The sequence below is a fragment of the Siphateles boraxobius genome, unplaced genomic scaffold (assembly GCF_051911475.1).
Source record: "Siphateles boraxobius isolate OS27281-9 unplaced genomic scaffold, OSU_SipBor_1 13, whole genome shotgun sequence".
Lineage (NCBI taxonomy): Eukaryota > Metazoa > Chordata > Actinopteri > Cypriniformes > Leuciscidae > Siphateles > Siphateles boraxobius.
In genome coordinates, this window is record NW_027508733.1 from 7,800,287 (window position 1) to 7,821,649 (window position 21,363).

General features: G+C 43.6%; 1 protein-coding gene across 1 annotated transcript; it reads left to right on the top strand.

Annotated features, from left to right (window-relative positions):
- The first annotated feature begins 9,101 nt into the window (after positions 1 to 9,101).
- Positions 9,102 to 20,687, top strand: LOC143735267 (uncharacterized). The gene is made up of 6 exons (XM_077225386.1): positions 9,102 to 9,277; positions 10,849 to 11,178; positions 11,677 to 11,985; positions 12,412 to 12,537; positions 12,664 to 12,702; positions 18,322 to 20,687. Exons 1-6 carry the CDS (start codon positions 9,217 to 9,219, stop codon positions 18,324 to 18,326), a joined length of 870 nt encoding a protein of 289 aa, XP_077081501.1. The 5' UTR covers positions 9,102 to 9,216; the 3' UTR covers positions 18,327 to 20,687.
- The last annotated feature ends 676 nt before the right edge of the window (positions 20,688 to 21,363 follow it).

Consider the following 21,363-nt stretch of genomic DNA (forward strand, 5'->3'; position numbering starts at 1 on the left):
CGTTGGGCATAACTGCATCGCAACGGCCCGCTCCACCGGAGGGATAGCCTCGTAACCCTTCACCGCTCCCCCATCAAGGGTAGTGAGGGGGGAGGAGCTACTCAGGCGGTTTCTGGCAGAGAAAGGTGCCATCCATGCCCTCGTAAGCTCCTCATGCACTTCAGGAAAGAAAGGAACCGGGGCGGCGGACTGAGAACCAGTACGGCCCGCCCCGATATACCAATCATCCAACCGAGACAGCTCGGGACACGGTGGAGGGTTCCACACGAGCCCTACCGCCTCGGCGGCCTTTTTCAGCATAGCTGACATCTCTGGATCTGGCTCGGGCAACACTGGTCTCCCGGAGGGAGGCAGTGCAGCCGAGTCATCATCTCCAGAGTTCAGCTCCCCCTCCGATGCTGCGATTGACAACGTATCCCCTGGAGGGGCCCCAAATGACACGGCTGGCCCGTCCATTACAGAGGGACCAGCGGGATCAATGGGGAGCTCCACCGGTTGCGGTGTGAAAGAGGAGTGAGGGACCCACGGGGCGTGGCCGGGCGGATTACCCCTCACTGTGATCCTCAGATCACCCAGCTTGGACGGCACCCCAGTCCTCCTCTGGGAAGGTAACCCAGAGGAAGAACAGGGGCGGGGCCCAGAGGTGGGGACTGCACCAACGCTTTTGACGAAGGCGAGTCTAGATCTCAACACCGAGATGGTCATGTTCCCGCAGTGAGAACATGACTCATCCACGAAAGCTGCCTCGGCATGCTGTAAGCCCAAACATGCGACACAACTTTCGTGACCGTCAGAGGGGGATAGTGCCAGACCGCACCCAGAAACGCACGGATGGAATGGCATCTTGAAAAAGACGCACTCACACCCGTGTTGCTCTTTTAGGAAATGGGACCGTCACCAGTGCCGGAGCACACAGGGAATGACCGCGGCAAACACTGAATAGTCTTTCAACTAACAGTGAAGCACTCACTTCTCGCCCTCTAACCAACCGTCAACACACAAACAAACAATAGAAATTTGATGCTGTTAAAACAGCAGTTGAGAGCTGAGAAGCTCGCGATCACCGCTACACCACGCTGTAGAACACCAACACTGGAGAGGTCTTCCCGCAAGAACACCGACACACTCGCTCGTTGAACACAACAGCACTCTTCAGAGACATCAAAGACGAACGGCTCCGAAGCGAAAGGCAACTAGTGCGTGCATCCACTTCCGTATTTATACCCGCGCCGCGGGGGCGGAGTGTGTGATGCAAATCACGCACGCCAAATTCCATTGGCTCGTTCAATAGTAATCGAAGATGATAGGCTCCCTAGCGTGATCCCCATTCAGTCGACGTCGACTACGTCTGACGTTATCGACTGAAAGGGAACTGTAACTTTTTTAATCTACAGAAACATGATGAGAAACTGTTTTACACCGAGGCAGAAAAGCAATAGAAAACAATCTTATTTAACACTGCCATTCAAGTTTAGTCTGTAAATTTTATTTTATTTTATATTGGTATTTTGATATTTTATATATTTTATCAAATTTACACTTTCACATAATAAAGGTTATATTCCGTTTCTACTGGGATGAAATAAGGATGTAGCTTGTATGATGTTTGAATAATTTGTATAGTGTAGAGCCCAAGCCCAAACCTTACCCTTAAAACCGTGCAAATATAGTGTTGGTATCACATGGCACTAGCATACTACTCTGGGCCCGGTTTCTCGATAACGCTCACTCTTAGCGCGCTAAGAAGACTCGAAAGATATATCGTACCAAAGTTGTTTAGGTTCCTAAGTGTGTTCTCCGAAGTGTCCCAGGAAGCTTCTTAGCACACTGCCTCTTACGTTCGACGTTACAAAGGCGCTGTCCCAAGTAAAGGTGCTGAATTAGTGAGAATGGTCTGGCTTCTCACATGTAGAGAAATGTGTTTAGAGTTTTGAAAAAAGTTTGCAGTGCAAAGCATATAATGTCCTTGTATTTTTGCAGACTTGATCTAAAGATTCGGTACATGAGTGAATGGTTTCACAGAGTGAGCCTCAAATTCCACTTTTAGTGTCTTAGCAATTTAAAAAAAAAACTGTAAAACAAACTGACAGAGGTCACGTATGGAAAGAACCAAGAAAATCTTAAAATTGCATGGAACTGAGAAGAATGAATGGAAGCAACAAAAAAGACTGCAATAAAAAAACAGAAACAAGAGACAATTATTTTAATGCAAGCAAAACATATATGTTTGTTAGTAATCTGTACTTAATCTGTGTTTTTAAACATGATTAAGTAGATTAAGGCCTACTCCTGTCTTAATATAAACCCTGTCTGGGAAACCGCCCCTAAAGGTTTCACAAAGTTATTCTTGCCACTATAACTTATGGATTCCTAAAGACAAGTTTATGGGTAAATAACATATTAATAATAAAAGTAGGCCTATAATGAATATCAAAACACATGTTAAATATAATGTAGTAATTTTATTATAGCACTGATGATAGATAGACATAGATGATGTTCCTGGAAACAATACAGACAGAACAGCAGAAACAAACTATACAACCAATTAAACACCAAATTACAAAACATTATTAGGCTATGTGAAAGTGAATAAATTTATGTGTGTGTGTGTGTGTGTGTGTATTTAGTTATATGTGCTGTGTAAGTTAGCCTATAATACTTTTGGAAATTATAACTTAAAACAAAAATAAATAATAACCCATAAACATTATAATAATTGTATAATATGGATAATTAGCACTTGACTTACTTGATATACACTGTAACATTACTTTACTCTAGCACAGTAGTCAGTAAAGCAATGCCACAATAAACTAAAGGATTAATATTTAGGTACGTATAAAAGGTAAGTCTGCTTTTTTAAAATATTACACTTCAATGCGTACAGAACGTGCGCGTTAAGAAACACGTTAAAATTGGTCGTCTTAACATGGTAAAACTGTGCGTCTTTACACGCACTAAAGTAACGCGACGACAACTGACGCCTTAACACGACCAAAATGAGCGTGTCAACGCATACAAAAGAAAAACGTAAAAATTGCCGCGTTAACGCGGACAAACAGTGCGTTTTGACCATAGACTGTAAAAAAATTTGACACGGTCAAATTTCAAGCGTTTCGTTTGAGGACTATTGGCCCCGATCGCCTTCCACAGCGCGTGTCTGAGAGTGCAAGTGACGTCACTTGCAGAGGAAGCGCTCGTGTCTGAGCGTGCAAGTCCAAGAGTGCAAGTGACGTCACTTGTCTGCAGCCAGACGCTATTGGAATTAGTTGGCATCGATTGCTCAGGAATCGATTTTCCACTTTACGCGAAGGTGCATTACGGCGTTAAGAAAGACAACAAGTTCTATGAAAATGAAACATTCCTCAAATTATTCCAGTAAAATTTATTTTAACATAGTTTAAGTTATCAGTAAAATATAGACTATTAATTAAATTACCAAATTGTCAGTAATATGTTCACGCGATATGTTGAGACGGGTAGACGAACCGGGTATCCCTCGCTAATCATCCACCCTCCTTATCCCATTGTGCCACTTGTGCCGCTTCTTGACATGGGTAACGACTTCTAAAAATTATGTAATACACTTTTATATTAATGGTAAGGTACTTTACAATCAGAATTGATTGGCAAGCAGCTGCAGTTACTTCTGTTTAATGCGGTATTGATTGCCATTGGTTAATGTTGTCAATAAAAAGCAACCTATTTACAATGAACACAGAGAGAGAGAGAGTTAGATACTGAATATGGTGGGGAAGCAATGTAAAAAAAGGGCACCAAGCTTCTCGTCAGAGGAACTTGAAGTTTTGCTGGACGAGGTGAGCAAGTGCAGGTCTTAGAAGGTCCAGCAGCTCCATAATGAGTTGTCTTGGGAGGCAAATGATTTTTAATATAGCCACGTCAGGCAAAATGTCAAAAGGGCTTAAGTTTTGCCGAATAAAACAATTGACATGGACTAAACGGCTCCGCAGACGGCGCTGTCTTTGATTCAATACAATGACACGTTGGATCGGTGCCATCGTTGGTCGCTTACTGGACACCACCATGCTTACCCATTTATGCTTACTCATTTATAGATCTTTTATATTTAAATTTATAGACCATTTAGAGCCAGATTGTTTGCCAGATTTTAATTATCAAAAGTGATTGCCAATTTAAACGCTTTAATGACATTAAATAGCCTAGGTTAGAAATAGCCTAGGTTAGCAGAGGGCTAGCCTAGGCGGCGACTAGCATCTTGAGCTCAAACAACGCTAAGAGAGAGCTTACGAATGGTCCAGACCAACCTTACAAAAGTGTGACTTACAAAAGATATACTTAGCGTACGAACGTGTCGGGAATCGTGCCATGATGTTAAGAGAGAGGTTAAGGAATAGGTTAAGAACTACTTAGCGAAAAGAACGTTTTGGGCAACCGGGCCCTGTTTCCTATCAAAAGCTACTCTCAATGCTGCACCGACAGCGCTATGGGCATCTTTGTATGAACAGTTGTAATGTTTGTCTAACACCCCAATAACGGGGCTTTAAATAACCTGTGACGATAACAACATCAAAGAGGCTTAATCAAAAATAATTTGTGCCCTCGACGTCGATGTGGCGAGGGACGGCCGAGGGACGTGAGAGAACGGCGTGAGGCCGGTGGTGCGATTGCTAATGAGCAACACCTGTATAGCACACCGGTCTCGCATCTCTCACGGAGGAGCGGAAGCATAAAGGGGGAGGGACGACATTAATAATCGAGAGAGGAACAGGCCTGATTTTAGTTGTTCTGGTTTTTGTATTTGTGTTTTACTTTAGCCAGCAGTCGTCCGCGAGGGGCTGCTGGCCGTTATGTTTATTTTGGGTAAGCCAGCAGTCGTCCGCGAGGGGCTGCTGGCGGTATTTTAGTTTGTTTATTTTATTTTAAATAAAGTTTGTTAAATGTTCGCCGGCTCCCGCCTCCTTCTTCCCTGAACATTGTTACACTGGTGCCGAAACCCGGGAAGAGGGAGGAACGCGCTGTCAGAGAGTCCTCGCCGCTGTGGGGAATCCGCGGTGCCATCGAGCTTGGTGCGCGAGTCGCCGCCGCTCGCCGTGGGCCGGAGCCTGCTGCCATCCGCCGGGCAGGGGAGGAGCAGGGAGCGGGGGACTCGCAGCCATGGACGCTCGAGGCGGTGCGCTGGAGTGAGTTGCCGGGGGGACGGCCGAGCTCGCTGCCGGCCGCCTGGGAGTTGGAGGGGCGGCTGCCGTCCGGGAGGGAGCGGGGGAGTCGCCGCCGCTCGCCGTGGGCCGGAGCCTACTGCCGTCCACCAGCAAAGGGGAGGAGCAGGGAGCAGGGGACTCCTGCCGTCTGCCCTAGATCCCAAGGAGCCGTCGCCGTCCACCGGGCGGCGGAGGAGTGTCGAGCCGTCCATCGAGGGCTACCCAGCGTCACCGCCAGGCACCGCGGAGGAGATCGCCCAGCTGGTGGAGGACCATGATGGCAGCGCGTTGTGGGAACCGGACCATGTTTTTTTTTTTTTTCTCTCTCCCCTCTCTCGATCTGTCGCTCCTCATGCTTCCGTCTCCATTTCTCTCGGCTTGTCGGTCCATACCCCCCAGGGATCGCCGCCGCTGGGGGGAGTAGGCACAGGCTCGTGGGTGCCCCCCGGCCTGTGAGGGGCGATGGGGGTATGTGGCGAGGGACGGCCGAGGGACGTGAGAGAACGGCGCAAGGCCGGTGGTGCGATTGCTAATGAGCAACACCTGTATAGCACACCGGTCTCGCATCTCTCACGGAGGAGCGGAAGCATAAAGGGGGAGCGACGACATTAATGATCGAGAGAGGAACAGGCCTGATTTTAGTTGTTGAGGGGCTGCTGGCGGTATTTTAGTTTGTTTATTTTATTTTAAATAAAGTTTGTTAAATGTTCGCCGGTTCCCGCCTCCTTCTTCCCTGAACATTGTTACAGTCGACTTATTCAACTATCGTGGGTGCAAGGGCACGTGGTTATACAATGATGCCCCAGTTGGAAGAGACTCTCGTGGGCTATCTCTCTTGGGAGCTCATCGTCACTTAAAAGTCAGCGCTCCCCACCAAGCCGTTCAGAACAATGTACACACTATGGCAGCTCCTTCTCCTTCCCAACACCATCACGGCACCGCTGTTATATCCCCGCCACCTTCGGTGTTTCGGGAGCAGCGGTTTCCAGCGAACTGTTGAATGTTCTGTTGCTATCTCCAAAGACACAGAATATTTAACAGCCCACCCCCCTCCCAACAAGACAAAAATGGAGATGGAAACTACTGCCAAGTATCTCTTATTGGGTCTTAAAGACAGTAGAAAGGGATTACAGTGTACAGGTTACAGATACTAACAATCAAGATGATTGTGTCTCAGATCCAACACAAAGATTGGTTTGTCACAATCGATCTCAAGGACCCATATTTTCATATTGAACTTCTGCCACAACACAGGATGTTCCGGGGGATCACTTTCAGGGGTGAAGCTTAACAATATTGTGTTCTTTCATTCGGCCTAGCACTGGCTCCGTTGCAACCCCAGAGGTGTACTATACGCCGTGCAGACCCAGTTCACTGCCATATTGTTTCAGTGCTGGAGTTTTTGCAGGAAAAAGCTCCAGTTGGGAAACATCCTCTGATTGCCCACCTCATCCACGGAGCGATGCCAAATTGGTAAATTTGGTAAATATCAAATGTCAATGGTAAATGTGAAATTTACCATCCGCTATTTTGCACTCTTACCCTGTCTATCATTCTCAACTGTGCGTCTGGTCGATCTCTTAGCGTTCTGTCCTCCGCCATTCACTACATCAGGGCAGGACAAACTTCACCTACTGTGCCCAGTTTGTACTCTTCAGAGTTACATCCACTTCACTAGCCAGTGGCGTAAGTCAGAACAACTTTTGATTTTCCATGTGGGCCGCAAGCCGGGGATTGCCACCACCAAGCAAACAATGTCGTACTGAGTGAGGGATGCTATTATTCTAGTCTATGAGGTGTGCAGTCAAGCTTTGTCTTTAGGAGTTAGGGCTCATTCTACCAGGGGGGGTTGAATCCTCCAGGGCTTTAGCAAGAGGTGCCCTCCTTGCAACAAGTATGTGATACGGCAGGCTTGTCCTCTCCACACACATCAGATTTTATAGTTTGGATGTTCATGTTACTCCAGGTTCACATGTGCTTGAGTCGACATCCCAAGTTCATAACTGAGGCCTTTTCTTGTGTTTGTGCGCACACACTACACAACCTTGAGGGGTCAAGACATTTCCCATGTGGTGGCGTTAGTTTTCTCATTCCCATAGCGCTGTCAGCGCAGCATTGAGAGTAGCTTTTGATAGGGAACATCTCGGGTTACTTGACTGTAACCCTATTCCCTGAAAAAAGCAGGAACAAGATGCTGCTCTACATTGGCGCACTGGGGGTGTGTTCAGGACGTCTCTTCAGACAAAGTCACTGGAAAATGTACCTGTTTCGAGTCCATTTATATCCTTTCTCGAGTGTGCATTCCAATGACGTCATCATCAGAGGTTATTCAAAGCCATGTTCTTGTCGTGTTTGCCACACAACCGGTCAAGCAAATATGTTTTCCCATAGCGCTGTCAGGGCAGCATCCCGTTCCTGCTTTAAGTCAAGTAACCGAAATGTTTCCTGTTGAGCTCAGAGTGTTGTGATGCAGTTTTAGCTGCTGTTCTTCAAAAACACACCAGATGGAGCCATTTATCAGTAAAATCAATATCAACCGTTATCTACCTGTTTAACTCAGTCCTTGTCAACATGAACCCAGTATCTTGTCAACTATAATTTTAATAGCTTGATAATTTGATGTAACCATATGCAAAAGAATAAATGACAAATTATCTTTATTTACAGCTGAAGTTGCAGCCATAATCTTAGGGCTGCAATGGATAGAGGTAAGGCCAACTGAAACAATAAGAGATGATTAATTGAAAGAAATATTCACGATAATGCTACAAATAGCATAATTGGAATTAATGTACAGTTTAGTTGGGTTCCAGCTCATATTGGTGTGGAGGGCAATGATTACGCAGATTTGATTGCGATGAATGCTCTGAAATTAAAGGCCGAGGAAATAATGAATGTCCACTTTGGTAAAGGTGAGGTTAAATCATCAATTAAAAACTTTTAAAGGAAAGTACAGAAGAGAATAAGTGATTTTTATCAAGATTAAGACTTGGACATACTGGACTAAAATCAACCCTATTTATAATGGATAAAATATATTAAATTTAATTCACATACATTTTTATAGCACTTTTCATAATATGCCTACATATCATTTCCATGCTGCTTTACAGAAAATCTATGTGTCTTAGATTGAAAAGACTTACCATGTGAATTAAACGTGCTGCGTTCATATTCTGGGCTCATCTGCTTTTCTGTGCATAGAATACTTTATTAGTATAGTATTTACTGAGTTTGGTCTGATAATGCCATTGTCTGAGTAACATTAAACCACGTGTAATTAAACAAGTTGCATTACGGACTAATCTACTTTTCTTTGCATATATGGCTATGCTTTATTAGTATGGTGTTGTTTACAGGGTTTAATCTGCTAATGCCACTGTCTCAGTACATTAACCACGTTAAACGTTTTTCACGTTAAGCGTTTTAGAATGTCACGTTCTCTATCATGCACCCTACATTTCATAAAGCCTAGGGGTTCCAGTTTATTACTTTCACTTTGACTAGTGGAACAACTTCGTCCCCAGTGAAGCAGAAGAACGACACATCATTGAATCAGCATTCACTGATGGAAAAATAATGGTGAAAATAAAGGTTCTCTTTAATTTTCTCACAGTGATCTTATTTTTAACCGACCTCGAAAATACATTGGTTTATCTCTCTTTCGATCAACTAATTATTATTTTTTTAATTAAATTGAAGTGAAATGTGGTTGTGATTGTAAAACAAAACAACACGTTTTGAGGGTGTAGGCTAATAATAATCGTAAAACACAAATAATTGTAAAAACACATAATCGAGTGCTGCGTTTCGCCCAAAAAATAAAACATCGTAAACATTACAAAATAATATTATATGTGCAACAATTATGTGGTCGTACGCATCAAAGAGTTACATGCGAAGCGTCACTACGTCATCGCGCTACAAGTGCGTACCTAAGCATCTCAAAATATTTCTCTTTGGCGTTGGCGTCAATGTAGAGGACCACAGCGCTATTGTGTATCAAAAGATGCAATAATACTTTAAAGGAAAAATGGGGGAAATGAAGCTTCTTACTATATTGCCCGTATTGCTCTTGTGTTTAATCAATCATGGTAAGATATTAAGCGTATTTTATAGTCTCTTATCTAATCGATTTATATTCGACAGAAATGCATTTAGGCCTATCATTTGTATTTGCAGTGTGTGTTTTTACCATTGTAAGACATTTAGGTTTGCTGAAATCCCACCCTTTAAAAGCTTGTTTCAGGGAGTGGCATTCAGACAGATCAAAGAATTATGAATCTCAACAATGATGACATGAACTGAAAAGCTTTTCATGCTGTCATTGGTGCTTCATATTTGTTATTTGTGCGCCCTCTCTTCATTTCCTCGAGTCTCAGCTCCACCGCCATTAGCAAGGGAAGGAGACATGGAAAGAAAATGAAGACTGACATCTTATTTATATAATGGAATATAGGCTACTCGATCACTACAGAGCATCACTTCACAGCATCATCAGCTGCGCTCAAGGGATCTGCCCTTATATTGTTAAAGATTGTTTTTTTTTAAAGAAATTCATAATAATTAATAATAAAGCAAGATGCCCTGCTAAATATATAAGATGTGTTGTTTATTTAACCTGCAAAGGTAAAACATAAACTAAAATGATTGTGACAGATATGAAGGGGGAGGATAATGTATAGCTTACATGCATCAGGTTTTTCGACAAGATAGTCTGTGTCCGAAAACTGATAAATGCTGCCTTCGAAAGACACATTCTAAGGTAAAAAGGCATCAAGGCACGTCCAAATGCAATGCTAGTTTCACTTCCTGTCTCCTGAGACACCTTCACATGATTGCTTTTTTAAGGCAGGATAGATCCATCCTTCGTTGCCTTTAATATCCCACAATCCTGTGCTTTCAATTCTGTGACAGTTGAGCTAGAAAAATAAAGATGCTGTCTGAGAGTTGCGGCCTGTGGTCAGTTTGGGTGTAAATGTACATTTTTGGTAAACATTTTCCACTGATGTCATTTCTAGCAAGAAATTGGGATTGTAGTCATTAAATATTCACTTAGCTTTCTCTTACTCGCTTTATTTTGCTGTGGATCATTAAACCGTAACACAACCTCAGAAATCTGATAGAGCAGCGAGGCAACAAGTCACTGCCTACGTTTTCTGACGCAGCCGAAGACTTCTGCATAGGAAACTGTATCCTCACTCCTCGTTCCTCGCCTCCTCGCTGTGCAGTTAGAGAATTCAGATGTCCTTTATGATGGGGTCGTTGTGAAGTGAACTTTCTGTGTACAATGTGTTTTTGAAATTTGTCAGATTGTCACAACATTGCTGGATCTCATGTTCCTGGAGATCTAACTTGTTGTAAAGTTCAGTTTCAACCCTGATCAAAAACAGCTGAAGCAGAAAATTTCAGATCTTCATGAGCTCTTGATATTTAGAAACAGGAGTGATTGATCAGGATTAGATCTGGACTCTGCAGGAATGTAGATCTCCAGGAACAGGATTGGGCATCCCTGCTGTAAATCAATGATGTTCTTCTGCTGTTTGTTTACATGTTACATTATGAATCCAGACATATTTCTCTACACATAAACTTTATGAACTTTTTCACATTACTTTCATGTTGTTTAATGTTGTTCAGATCATAATGTACTGTTCTTCTACAGGAGCTTCTGGTGTTGAGCCAGACAGAGTGTCAGTGATGGAGGGAGATTCAGTCACTCTAAACACTGGTGTTCAAACAAACCGACAAGAGAAGATTAGATGGTATTCTAATGACACCCGAATAGCTCAAATCAATAGAGATCAGAGTAAGACCTGTACAGATGTTCAGTGTAATGAAGGCACTGAGAGATTCAAAGACAGACTGAAGATGGATCATCAGACTGGATCTCTGACCATCATGAATATTACAGACACAGACTCTGGACTTTATACACTGAAGATCATCAGCGACAGCAGCATCAGTGAAAAGATCTTCAGTGTTTCTGTCACTGGTGAGTCATTATGTTTAAAAGCAAGTCTTGTACATTTTAATCACATCATTAATGTGTTCAGTGATATTTTTCTTTTTTCTTTACCTGTATACTAATTCAGATGCAGTATAAAGAAAATATCTTCAAAACTCAAGTTAACTTTGTAGATGTACATATATATTTTAATGAGTATTGACATATTTAGTTTTTCCATTGGTTATTAGCTTTGACAGTTGGTTTTGTTCTGGTACACATGATTAACAATTTATCATCATATCATCTCTGTTGATCTTTTATAATCATCTGCATCTATTACTTCATACTCAGTGTTATTAGTTCAACAGGAATATAGGATTAGATGTAAAATGTGTTTACAAGCACAAAATGTGAATAAATCTTGCTTTTCAGACTGAAAGTCAAGACAGCGTGTTTTATCTCTTTCATATAATCCGTTCTCTCATGTTGTTTGTCTGTCCCTCAAAACAAGATCCTTTCAGCAGCTGTTGGTTTGTGTTTCAGGTGTTTCTGCTGAAGTGAAGAGAAAGGAGGGAGAATCTGTCACTTTATATACTGGTGCAATAAAAAACCCAAATGATTTTATGTCATTGTATTTAAATGATACTCTCATTGTTGAAATCACTGGAGATCAGAGTAAGATCTGTACAGATGTTCAGTGTAAAGAGAGATTCAGAGACAGACTGAAGCTGGATCATCAGACTGGATCTCTGACCATCACAAACACCAGAAACACAGATGCTGGAGAATATAAACTACAGATCAACAACAGCAGATTCAGCATCATTAGACACTTCAATGTTTCTGTCTCTGGTAAGTTTCATTTATTCATTCAGTGCGTTTGCCTTTGAGCAGTTTTAGAACATTCACTATTTAAATCGACCCAATAAATGTTTTCATTTTTGGCCTGTTTGAAAAAGTGAGATTTTTGACCCAACATTAAAATATAATTGAGATAACACACTTACAATTTCGAAGTCTAATTGTAAATAAAAATAAAAAAGGTATAATATTAGTCAGTTTTCCTGTGAATGTTGTTTTCTGTTGAGCTCACACAGTGCTGATGCTGTTTTAACTGCTGTTGCTCAAAAACACACCAGATGGCGCAATTTACAAGTTAAATCATCATGGAGCTTTCTACTGTGAATAGAAAGATTTAAATATTAGTCGACAGTATTGTTAAAATCAATTATCAGATGATCTCTATAAATGATGACTGTGTGTCTTCATCTGTTCCAGATTCAGGTTTGTCTTCAGCTGTTATAGCAGGAATAAGTGCTGCTGTTGCTCTGCTATTTGTGACTGTAGCAGTCGCTGCTGTGATTTACTATCGCTGCAGGAATACTACACTACCAGGGAAATATGGCAAGTATAACGTACAGTTGATTATACAACATGTGAATATGAGATATTGTGCAAAAATAATCTTTAGAAATATGTTAGTAATTGTTTTCTAATTGACCAAAGTGGAGGTTGATGTTTTTCAAACAGGAGAAGAGACACCAGGCAATGATGATCCGGTGATATACTGTGAGCACTGAATCTATCTGCAAAAACACTGAATTTATAGTATACTGACTGTATATTTCGGATATTCACGTATAGTATATCACTGGCCACATACTGTATTTCAAACTTCTTTATACTACTAAAGTGAGAAGGAAAAATAAATTCATGAGTATATCATCACAGATACACCAATTCCAATTTGATGTATTCAAGAAAGTGCTGATCAAATGAAAAACAAGGGTCTTTACATTCAGCAAACAGAGGGAAAAACATATTTTTGTGCTTGTGTAAGTGAATCAATTTTAGCTACTGTATATTCTTTTCATTTTTTTTTCCAGAAGATTTGTGACAATTCAATGAAGGGTGACACTGATGGGACTCAGAGTAGTATGATCGAGTCTTTGAAGAAGGGTGACACTGACGAGACTCAGAGTAGTACGAACGAGTATTTGAAGAAGTCCCTTTTGAAGGAAACTCAACAATACGTCATCGACGCTATGGGGAACGAAATACCCACTCCGCCATGCTGAGGGGAGTGCATGCCAGAGGGCAGTGACAACTGTCAGAACCAGCAACTTCAAATGAAACGCTAGAACCACTCACCCTCAGGTCACACTGGGCTGTCAGTGACAGCATTCCCTACAGTCATAACCCAAGCTATAGCCTCACAGGAAAACCTTCATAAACATGGTTAAATGAAAGGCCTACCTGGGCCTGCTCCGGGCCTGGAACCACAGCTTCCAATTAGAAGGGGTCCCTTCTAGGGAATGTGGCTAGGGAACCCGAAGGAATCCCAGCCTGTCCCTATTCAGGGGAATGTACTCACCCCGAAATGCCACCAGGACGGCCTGACCTGGGGTCAGACATAGACACTTAGTCTGGCCACATCCTGTCTGTCCGAAGACAGAGCCTCTGGACAATTGCCTTAGGTAAGGCATCCAGCCCGGGGGACTGCAAAGTTGGCAGTGAACCACTGGGCCCGGATCTCAGAGACGGGATATCCCGGAGAATATGACTCAGCATAGCGCTTTCCAACCCTTACCAGGGAGGGGAGTTTCTCTACTCGATCCACGGATCTACCCAGCGTCTGTGTTTCAAAACACTGAGGAGGCCTGCAAATGCCTAAGGGCTGATCTAACTGGGAGGCCTCACGAGAGGCCTGCGACCGTCTGACCAGACTCAGGAGGCCACATGCTCATAGTGACCCTCGGTGAGGGGAGCAAGAAGGTCCGCCTGGTAGGCAAACTAGGCTGTAGGCAGAGAGAAGCAGTGAATGAACATTTTAGCGAGCCAGGGCGCAGGCTCGCCTTCAGCAGCTGCCTACTAAGGCTAGCTGAGACTGATAGCAAGAGACCACTAGCTTCATAGGCCCAGCACCATAGGGAACCGCTCACAGGGAGGCCTGGAGAGGCCTACAACCTGATAACCACAATCTGTGGGAACTCACCTTCAGGGAGGCCTGGTGAGGCCTTCTACCTGACCGTACTCACTCAAGGAGGCCTGGAGGAGCCTACTACCCGATAACCACAACCTGTGGGAACTCACCTTCAGGGAGGCCTGGTGAGGCCTACTACCTGACCATTCTCATTCAAGGAGGCCTGGAGGAGCCTACTACCTGATAATCACGGCATGTGGGAACTCACCTTCAGTGAGGCCTGGTGAGGCCTACAACTTGATAGCCACAATATTTGGGAGCTCACATTCAGGGCAGCCGGGTGAGGCCTATCACCTGATAACCATCTTAAGTGGGAATTACCTTCAGGGAGGCCTGAGTGGCCTACTACCTGATACCACTGGTAGCTATGAGCCCCGTGTCTGGGTGATAGTACAAGGTGGCCTGATAAGGCCAGCCAGCTGGGGACTCGTCTATCAGGGAGGCCTGGCCGGGCCTACTAGCTGATAGCGAGTCATATTCTGCTATAACATACACTGTTTGGAACCACTACATATTGGCCAATAGCGCTACAAGGTATGTCCCACAATGTTGTCATCTCCGAGGAGGCCTGCTTAAGGCCTACTACCCATCAGTGAGTCAACTGCCGAACCACCAAGGCAAGAAAGCTAGCACCCTTAAAGCAAGGGGAGTACAGCATACGCCACTCTGCCTCACCGGAGGCCCCAGATAGTCAGGGGCCTACCATCTATGCATGGGCATCATCTCAGGGCAATGCTCTGGCTTCAGGGGAGCGTACTTCAACCAAAGAAGAAGTGAAGACTTACTTCATACTCGACCCGAGCCATAGTGGTGCGAGGTAGGAAAAACAGAACTGGAAGTGAAGTGCTCAGACCTACCCTGTATCACAGGGGAATACACACACCTCACCCTGATAGGTTACCAGGGTGCGGGCCTGCCAGCGGCTCTAGGGTTGGCAGAACTATATCTGCGCCCACCTAGGGGAGTGGGGCTTGAATGAAAGCCAACCACCTACAACCCAGCGCTCGAGCAGTAGCTCAGCAAGGTGAGAGAAGCCTATACTGGCGGCCTAAGTCCGTAGGCCAGTTCTGCACGGCAGGGTCGGGCAGACAGACCCAGTCTTCTTCGTGAAGCGAATGACGGCCTAACCCTGCTCAATAAAGACATATATACCAAGGAGGCCTGTTTGAGGCCTACCATGTCCTGTATAAACCATCCTCTGCACCACACTGCATTACTCTAGTCACCCCGGAATGCAGAGAAGAGGGCGGGCCTTGGCCTAACGACTCCCATGGGAGGAGGCTGTTATACAGGGATGTTAGACACCTACATTCACAAAGTGAAGGGTCAGAGGAAGAAATGCTAATTTAAGCAGAGTGCCTCTAATTATCCCTGGCACAGCCTTGGCCAGCTACAGAGGCGACCCAGGTGAGGGCCAGCCTGCAAGCATAGATCTATCTGAGGGCTCGGAGAAGCCACATTCTGCTAAAGAGTATAGTCTGTATTATTCCATACAAAAAAGGGGCTGCAGAATCGCTCAGCCTACTGAAAACCCAAACAGAGCCCAGGGGGCGGAAAAAAACTCAGAGAAGTCAAATTGTCCTGTGGGCCGGACATGAGATCTATCGGAAGCTCTAGCGTCTGTCAACACTCTAAGTAAAACATTCTATAAGAGAGAGACCAACTACTCTGCCCTAAGGTGGCTAGCAGCCCGAAGGCTAACACAGTTATCTTTCTGGCCACCTAACGGGGAACTTCAGGGCCCTAATATCCAATAAAGTTTCTTACCTTATTATCTTGACATGACCCCATACTCTATACAGGGAACGAGGTCTGTAAAGAGACATTTTTTATTTTTTAATCACAAAAAATACTCTTTGAAAAGACCAATAGCTCACCTTCGGCGTGCGAAGTGAAGACTCGCCAGACAGTTCTTTATGAACCTGGGATCCGCCACTTTTACATGCCTGAAAGGGGCGTTTCCACCAACCAAGCCTAGGTGGGCCATCAGAACGTAGTTCTCATCATAGGCCCATCCCCAGGCCTGATGTAATGAACGCCTGGGGGTCAGGAGAGAGGAGAGGGCAGATTTCGTGAAACTCCGGGGAGGTTATCCATTATCGACGCTGTGAGCGTTTGTGCTGGATAACCTCCCTCAAATCTCTCCTGTTGCGGGAGTCACGCCTCCTCTGCGACCTGCTCCTCGAGGGAGGGGGCGCACGAGAGGCGACGCTGGCTCGCTGGCCCTGCCTACGGTCCTCAGACCGTGAAGGGCCAGGCTCTCCCGCCTGCCCGGGTGCGGAAGCGGATCTCAGCGGTATACAGCTCTTGAATGCTGCTGAGCTTGCCTTCGCCTCCCTGAACTTCCCCACCACTGCCTCTACGGAGGTGCCAAAGAGTTCGGAAGGCGAAACTGGCGAATCGAGGAGAAAGGCTCTTTCTTTCTCCTCGATGCCAGCTAGATTTAGCCACAGATACCTCTCCGTGGCCACCATCGCCGCCATCGACCCACCGATCACGGCAGCGGTTTGCTTAGTAGCCCGGAGAGCCAGATCTGTGGTACGGCGCAGCTCAGCCACCGCCTCAGGGGACATCCCTGCCCCCTGGTTGAGATCCCCCAGCAGGTCGGCCTGGTATGGCTGCAACACCTCCATGGAATGAAGTGCAGCACCGGCCTGACCTGCTGCCGTGTATGCTCTGCCATTCAAACACGAGCCGTTGTTTTCAGCGGTTTGGATGGCAGGGTTGGAGGTTTCAGTGTTGCTGCCCGCCCAGACACAAGATAGTTCGCAAACGTCTCGTCAATGGGCGGCATCGACACGTACCCATGCTCTCCAATCCCCTCAACATCAGCGGAACTTGCCCGCTGATGTTGGTGAATACGGGCTCCATGTGAAGATCAGGAAGGAATGGAAGGCTCACCCGAGCTGGTGGTGTAAGGCCTGGGAGAAACCGATCATCGAGCCTACTGCAAGCGGCCTCTCTTCTAGCACGCTGCCAAGGCAACTGCAGCCTACCAGCAGCGCGCTCCATAACATCCACCAGCTCTGCATACACGGGGCAGGATGGCTGAGGGGGTTCAAGATCTTCCTGATCATAAACCTCCTCAACCATCTCCTGCGCGTCCTGAAGAGCCGCAACTGCAGGAACAGTCGGTGAGTAATCTTCCCCATCGACCTGCAGTTCGCCCTCGTCAGCCGTCGAATCATCTGAGAGGTTTACAGCCCTCTCGAGGTGATCGACGAGCTCCATCTGGGAACCCCATGATGTAAGTCGCCGCTCGGCCTCGGCACGAGCGGGACCTGCACCATGAGGACCAGATGCTGAGACCCCTTCCCTCGAGAAGAGGGCCAGACGAGAGCGGAGCGTTTTAAGAGAAAAATGCTCGCAGTTTGCACAGACGTCTCCTTCGAGAACCTCCCGTGCGTGCTCTTCTCCCAGGGAAAAAACGCACAGCTCGGGTGTGTCAGCGGGTGTCAGAAACCTCGGACACGGGTCGTCACACTTACGAAAACAATCTGCCTTTGCTGTGCGTTTCATTCTCTTACCTTTGCTCGTAACTTTGAGTAGTGTTTCACACAAACAGTCCCTGAAGACGATGAGATGATTTGTCATATTTACAAGGCGCCCTTATATACTTCCAGGTTGCATGTTAATCATTCACCTCTAATGATTCACGGGCTGTCGCCGGTCAATGTGATTGACGTGATTTGATAGTGATTTCAGACACCTGTCACGCCTGAGGCGTTCCCCATAGCGTCGATGACGTATTGTTGAGTTCCCTTCGAAAGGGAACTGACAACTTTGAAAACTGTTAAAGACGAGAAAATTGAAAAACGAATTGGTGTAACATCATCTCAAACTAAATCAGGCCAAAACAAAGTTTATTTGGAGTTTTTTTTCGGGAGTTTGAAACAGCTTGCTTTGAACTCCCATAGGTTCGTGGTGATTGTTAAAAGTGTGACTGTGGTCTCACCGCTGTCATTTTTGTTGAGTGTTTCTTGTGTTATTGAGAGGAAAGTGTGTAGCACATTTTGATTTAAACTAAAAAGTAATCAAATGTAATCCGTTACATTACTTTAATAGATTAATTGAAATAGTTATTATACTACTTATTACATTTTAAATAGGGTAACTTGTAATCTGTAATCTATTACATTTCCAAAGTAACCACCCTAACACTGTGTATCTGTTTGTGTTTTCTGTGTTCTCCGTACCTTCATCAGCGTGAGACTCCAGACATATGCTGTTTAATGGACGTCCCTTAATCAACCTAAGACTCCTCAGACCGAGCCTTCGCAGACGGGTGATCCTGATTGGCCGCACAGTTGTCTGACCATTCTTCACACTCGCAAATCCTCTCATTAGGGTTGCACGATTAATCGCAATGAAACCGCACGCGATTTGGCAAAGGCTGCGATTATTTTATCCGCAATTTGTCTCACGCAGACACTCCAAATATGCCCTGCTGCAGAAGTACAATAGCACACATCATTCCAGGAAATCCTCGCATCATCGCTGTAGCTGACTAAACAGAAGATTTAAACAATCTGATTTATTATAAACACACAACTGCCTTATTCTGTGTAAGAAGCCACATCATCTCACAGAAGGATGAGCTCAACTGTCATTATGAAGTGAGTTTGGAGTAAAAAGATGTTATTAAATGTTGCCTTTTGTTGGACAAGAGGTTCATAAATGCCTCTCATGTTTGGAAAGATGTTTGATGTGTGTTGCTTTTTCAAATTCACGTTATAAGTGACTCAAACTCACAGTGCTTTCAGGCGGAGCTGCGTTTACAGAGCCGTACATCAATGACTGATGTATAAGCTGCGCATAACAAAAAATCACAGCCTTTGTGATTTCAAAATCGTGATAAGCAAAATCGGTTTCAGTGCGATTACATGTAAAGTGCAGACGTCATGCAAATAAGAGATGCATTATGCAGTGTTAGACAGCTTTGTTTATTATAATGAAACTTTGTGAGTAAAAGTGTAAACTTTTAGTAGTCTGGATTACAATGTTTACGATTACAAAGTTTACAAGAATGTGGGAAAAAAAAAACATAATAGTTCATAACATGTTGTGTTAGACTAATTTAAACTGCCTGCATGATGAGCCAATTATAATAGATTAATACATTATAAAACATGTAATACCACAACCAGTTATGGGTATTAGTTTTACCATTAGCATTTGCCACTTAAACTATCCTTTGGAAAAAAATAGTGAAATAACAAGTTATCGACTCTTCATGGATGATTGTGTATTATTCTGAAAAAGTTTTAAAACCTCTTACTGGTTATGCTAACACTGTGGACCATTCTGCTTGTTTTAAACTGCAAGTTAAGTGCAGTGTATCTTCTTTCATGTTTAGATTTCTATTTTTTTTAATACTTGACCAAAAATTCCTAAGTGTCTTATTTTATAAGAGAACATGACTGTAGTTATGAATTGCAATCATTTACGTTTATTTATATTGTTTTCCAGTGTATGCTCAAAAATGGTGATGACAGGAAAGGGTCTAGTTTATTTGACTTTTATGTCGATTTGTTGTTTAATTCTTGTGATTCTTTTTTACAGCTTTTTTAGTTTGTTACCACTTCATATTTATGCTAATTTTTAGCCTATTCATATCATAGTAAATTGCAATTCGTATGAAAGAGAAGTACAGTATGTATTTATTTATTAGTTAAATACATATTTAACTACTTATTTTAAGTTATTTATTGAGTTATTTGAATTAAGTTGGTTTTGTTGCAGCGCTATCTAAAATCTCGCTGGGCTCTGGCCCTGTACAGGCCACTGAATATCCTTATTTTTGACGTGCAGAAGTGAATGTTTTTCTTTGCACTTTCTTGTAACAACTGTGTTGTAACCTTTAACATTTGTTAAAATTTTTGATCTATTCTATAGAAAACAATTCTTTAGAAAAAAAGCTTTATGGCCTATGTGACTGTGAAGGTCAAGATGAGAAGTGTGTGCATAATCAGGGATTTTCCAGTAAACAACAGGTGATGTGAAAGAATAAGACCATTGTTAAGAGGTGTCACGTAGAAGTTTCTTGCCTCTGAGAAGAGTTGATTGTCCTTGGAGAATGTTACATTTTGCCAATGAAAGAGGGTTGACCATCAATTGGCAGAATGCCACAGAGAAAAGCAAAAGATGTAGAACTTAATGGTCTGAAAACAAGAGGGGTGAATCTTTCCAGACGTTGTCACTTGGTTATTGTGATATAACAGATAAGAAAAAGGAATAATAATTGTGTCTTGGCCAAAGGAAGATTTAGATGTTCTGCAGGAGTATCAGCTTTGTTGCTTTGCAATAAGGTCTTATTATGACTTCTGTAACTCTTTGGTTTCATTTGAATGAAAGAGAAGACTGTTCTCCACAACACACTGTGCCTTTGTGAAGCATTTAAGATGCTGGTTCATGTCTTTACTGCTGAGTTTTTGCATTTTCTGTGGATTCAATGACAATGACAATTGATCTTTCTGTGTTTTTCCTTGCACACTCATGTATATCTACAAAATCCATGTAGATTCATGTGTAGTATTATTCTGGAATAAACAGTTAATAATTCAACACTGAACACCAGTGCAGATAATGTTGAAGAGTGTGAAGAGTCTGCTGATGTCAGGAATCAGACCGAAGAAGGTTTCAGTTTGACTCAGATGAACTTCACTAAAACTGATACTGTGAGATGGCAGACGGGTTTAAATATTTATTTTCGTTTTCCGTTCACTGAGAATTGAATACATTATACAAATATACTCAACCATTTTAAAATCACTAGAGTTAGGCTCTATTTTACCATGAAATGTATTTTATACACAATTCACACGATATTCTTCTACTTTTAGCCATTTAAAAGACAGTTACAAAAAATGTGTTACATGAAAAAAAAATAAAGAATCCATTATGTACAGTTAAAATCTTAACAGCCAGATGAACTAACAATAAATCATGTGCAAACACAATGTGTGAAACTGGGAGGGTCAAACTGTGTCGTGGGAGGATTCACACTAGACGGAGTGTTTTAGCACAACGTTTCATCACACACTGAACAACAGAAGAAAATGTTTCACGTGTTTGCTTTGTTCTGTTTGTGCTGGTGCCGTCCGATTGGTAAGTTACAAATATATTTTTGGTTTAATTTCTGTCACTTCTGTCTAGTCTATTTCTTGGTTTTATGACAGAGCCCTGACACTCCTGTTTTGTCTTGTCTGTGTGCCTTGTTTCATGTGCTTTCATGTCATGTTTTGTCT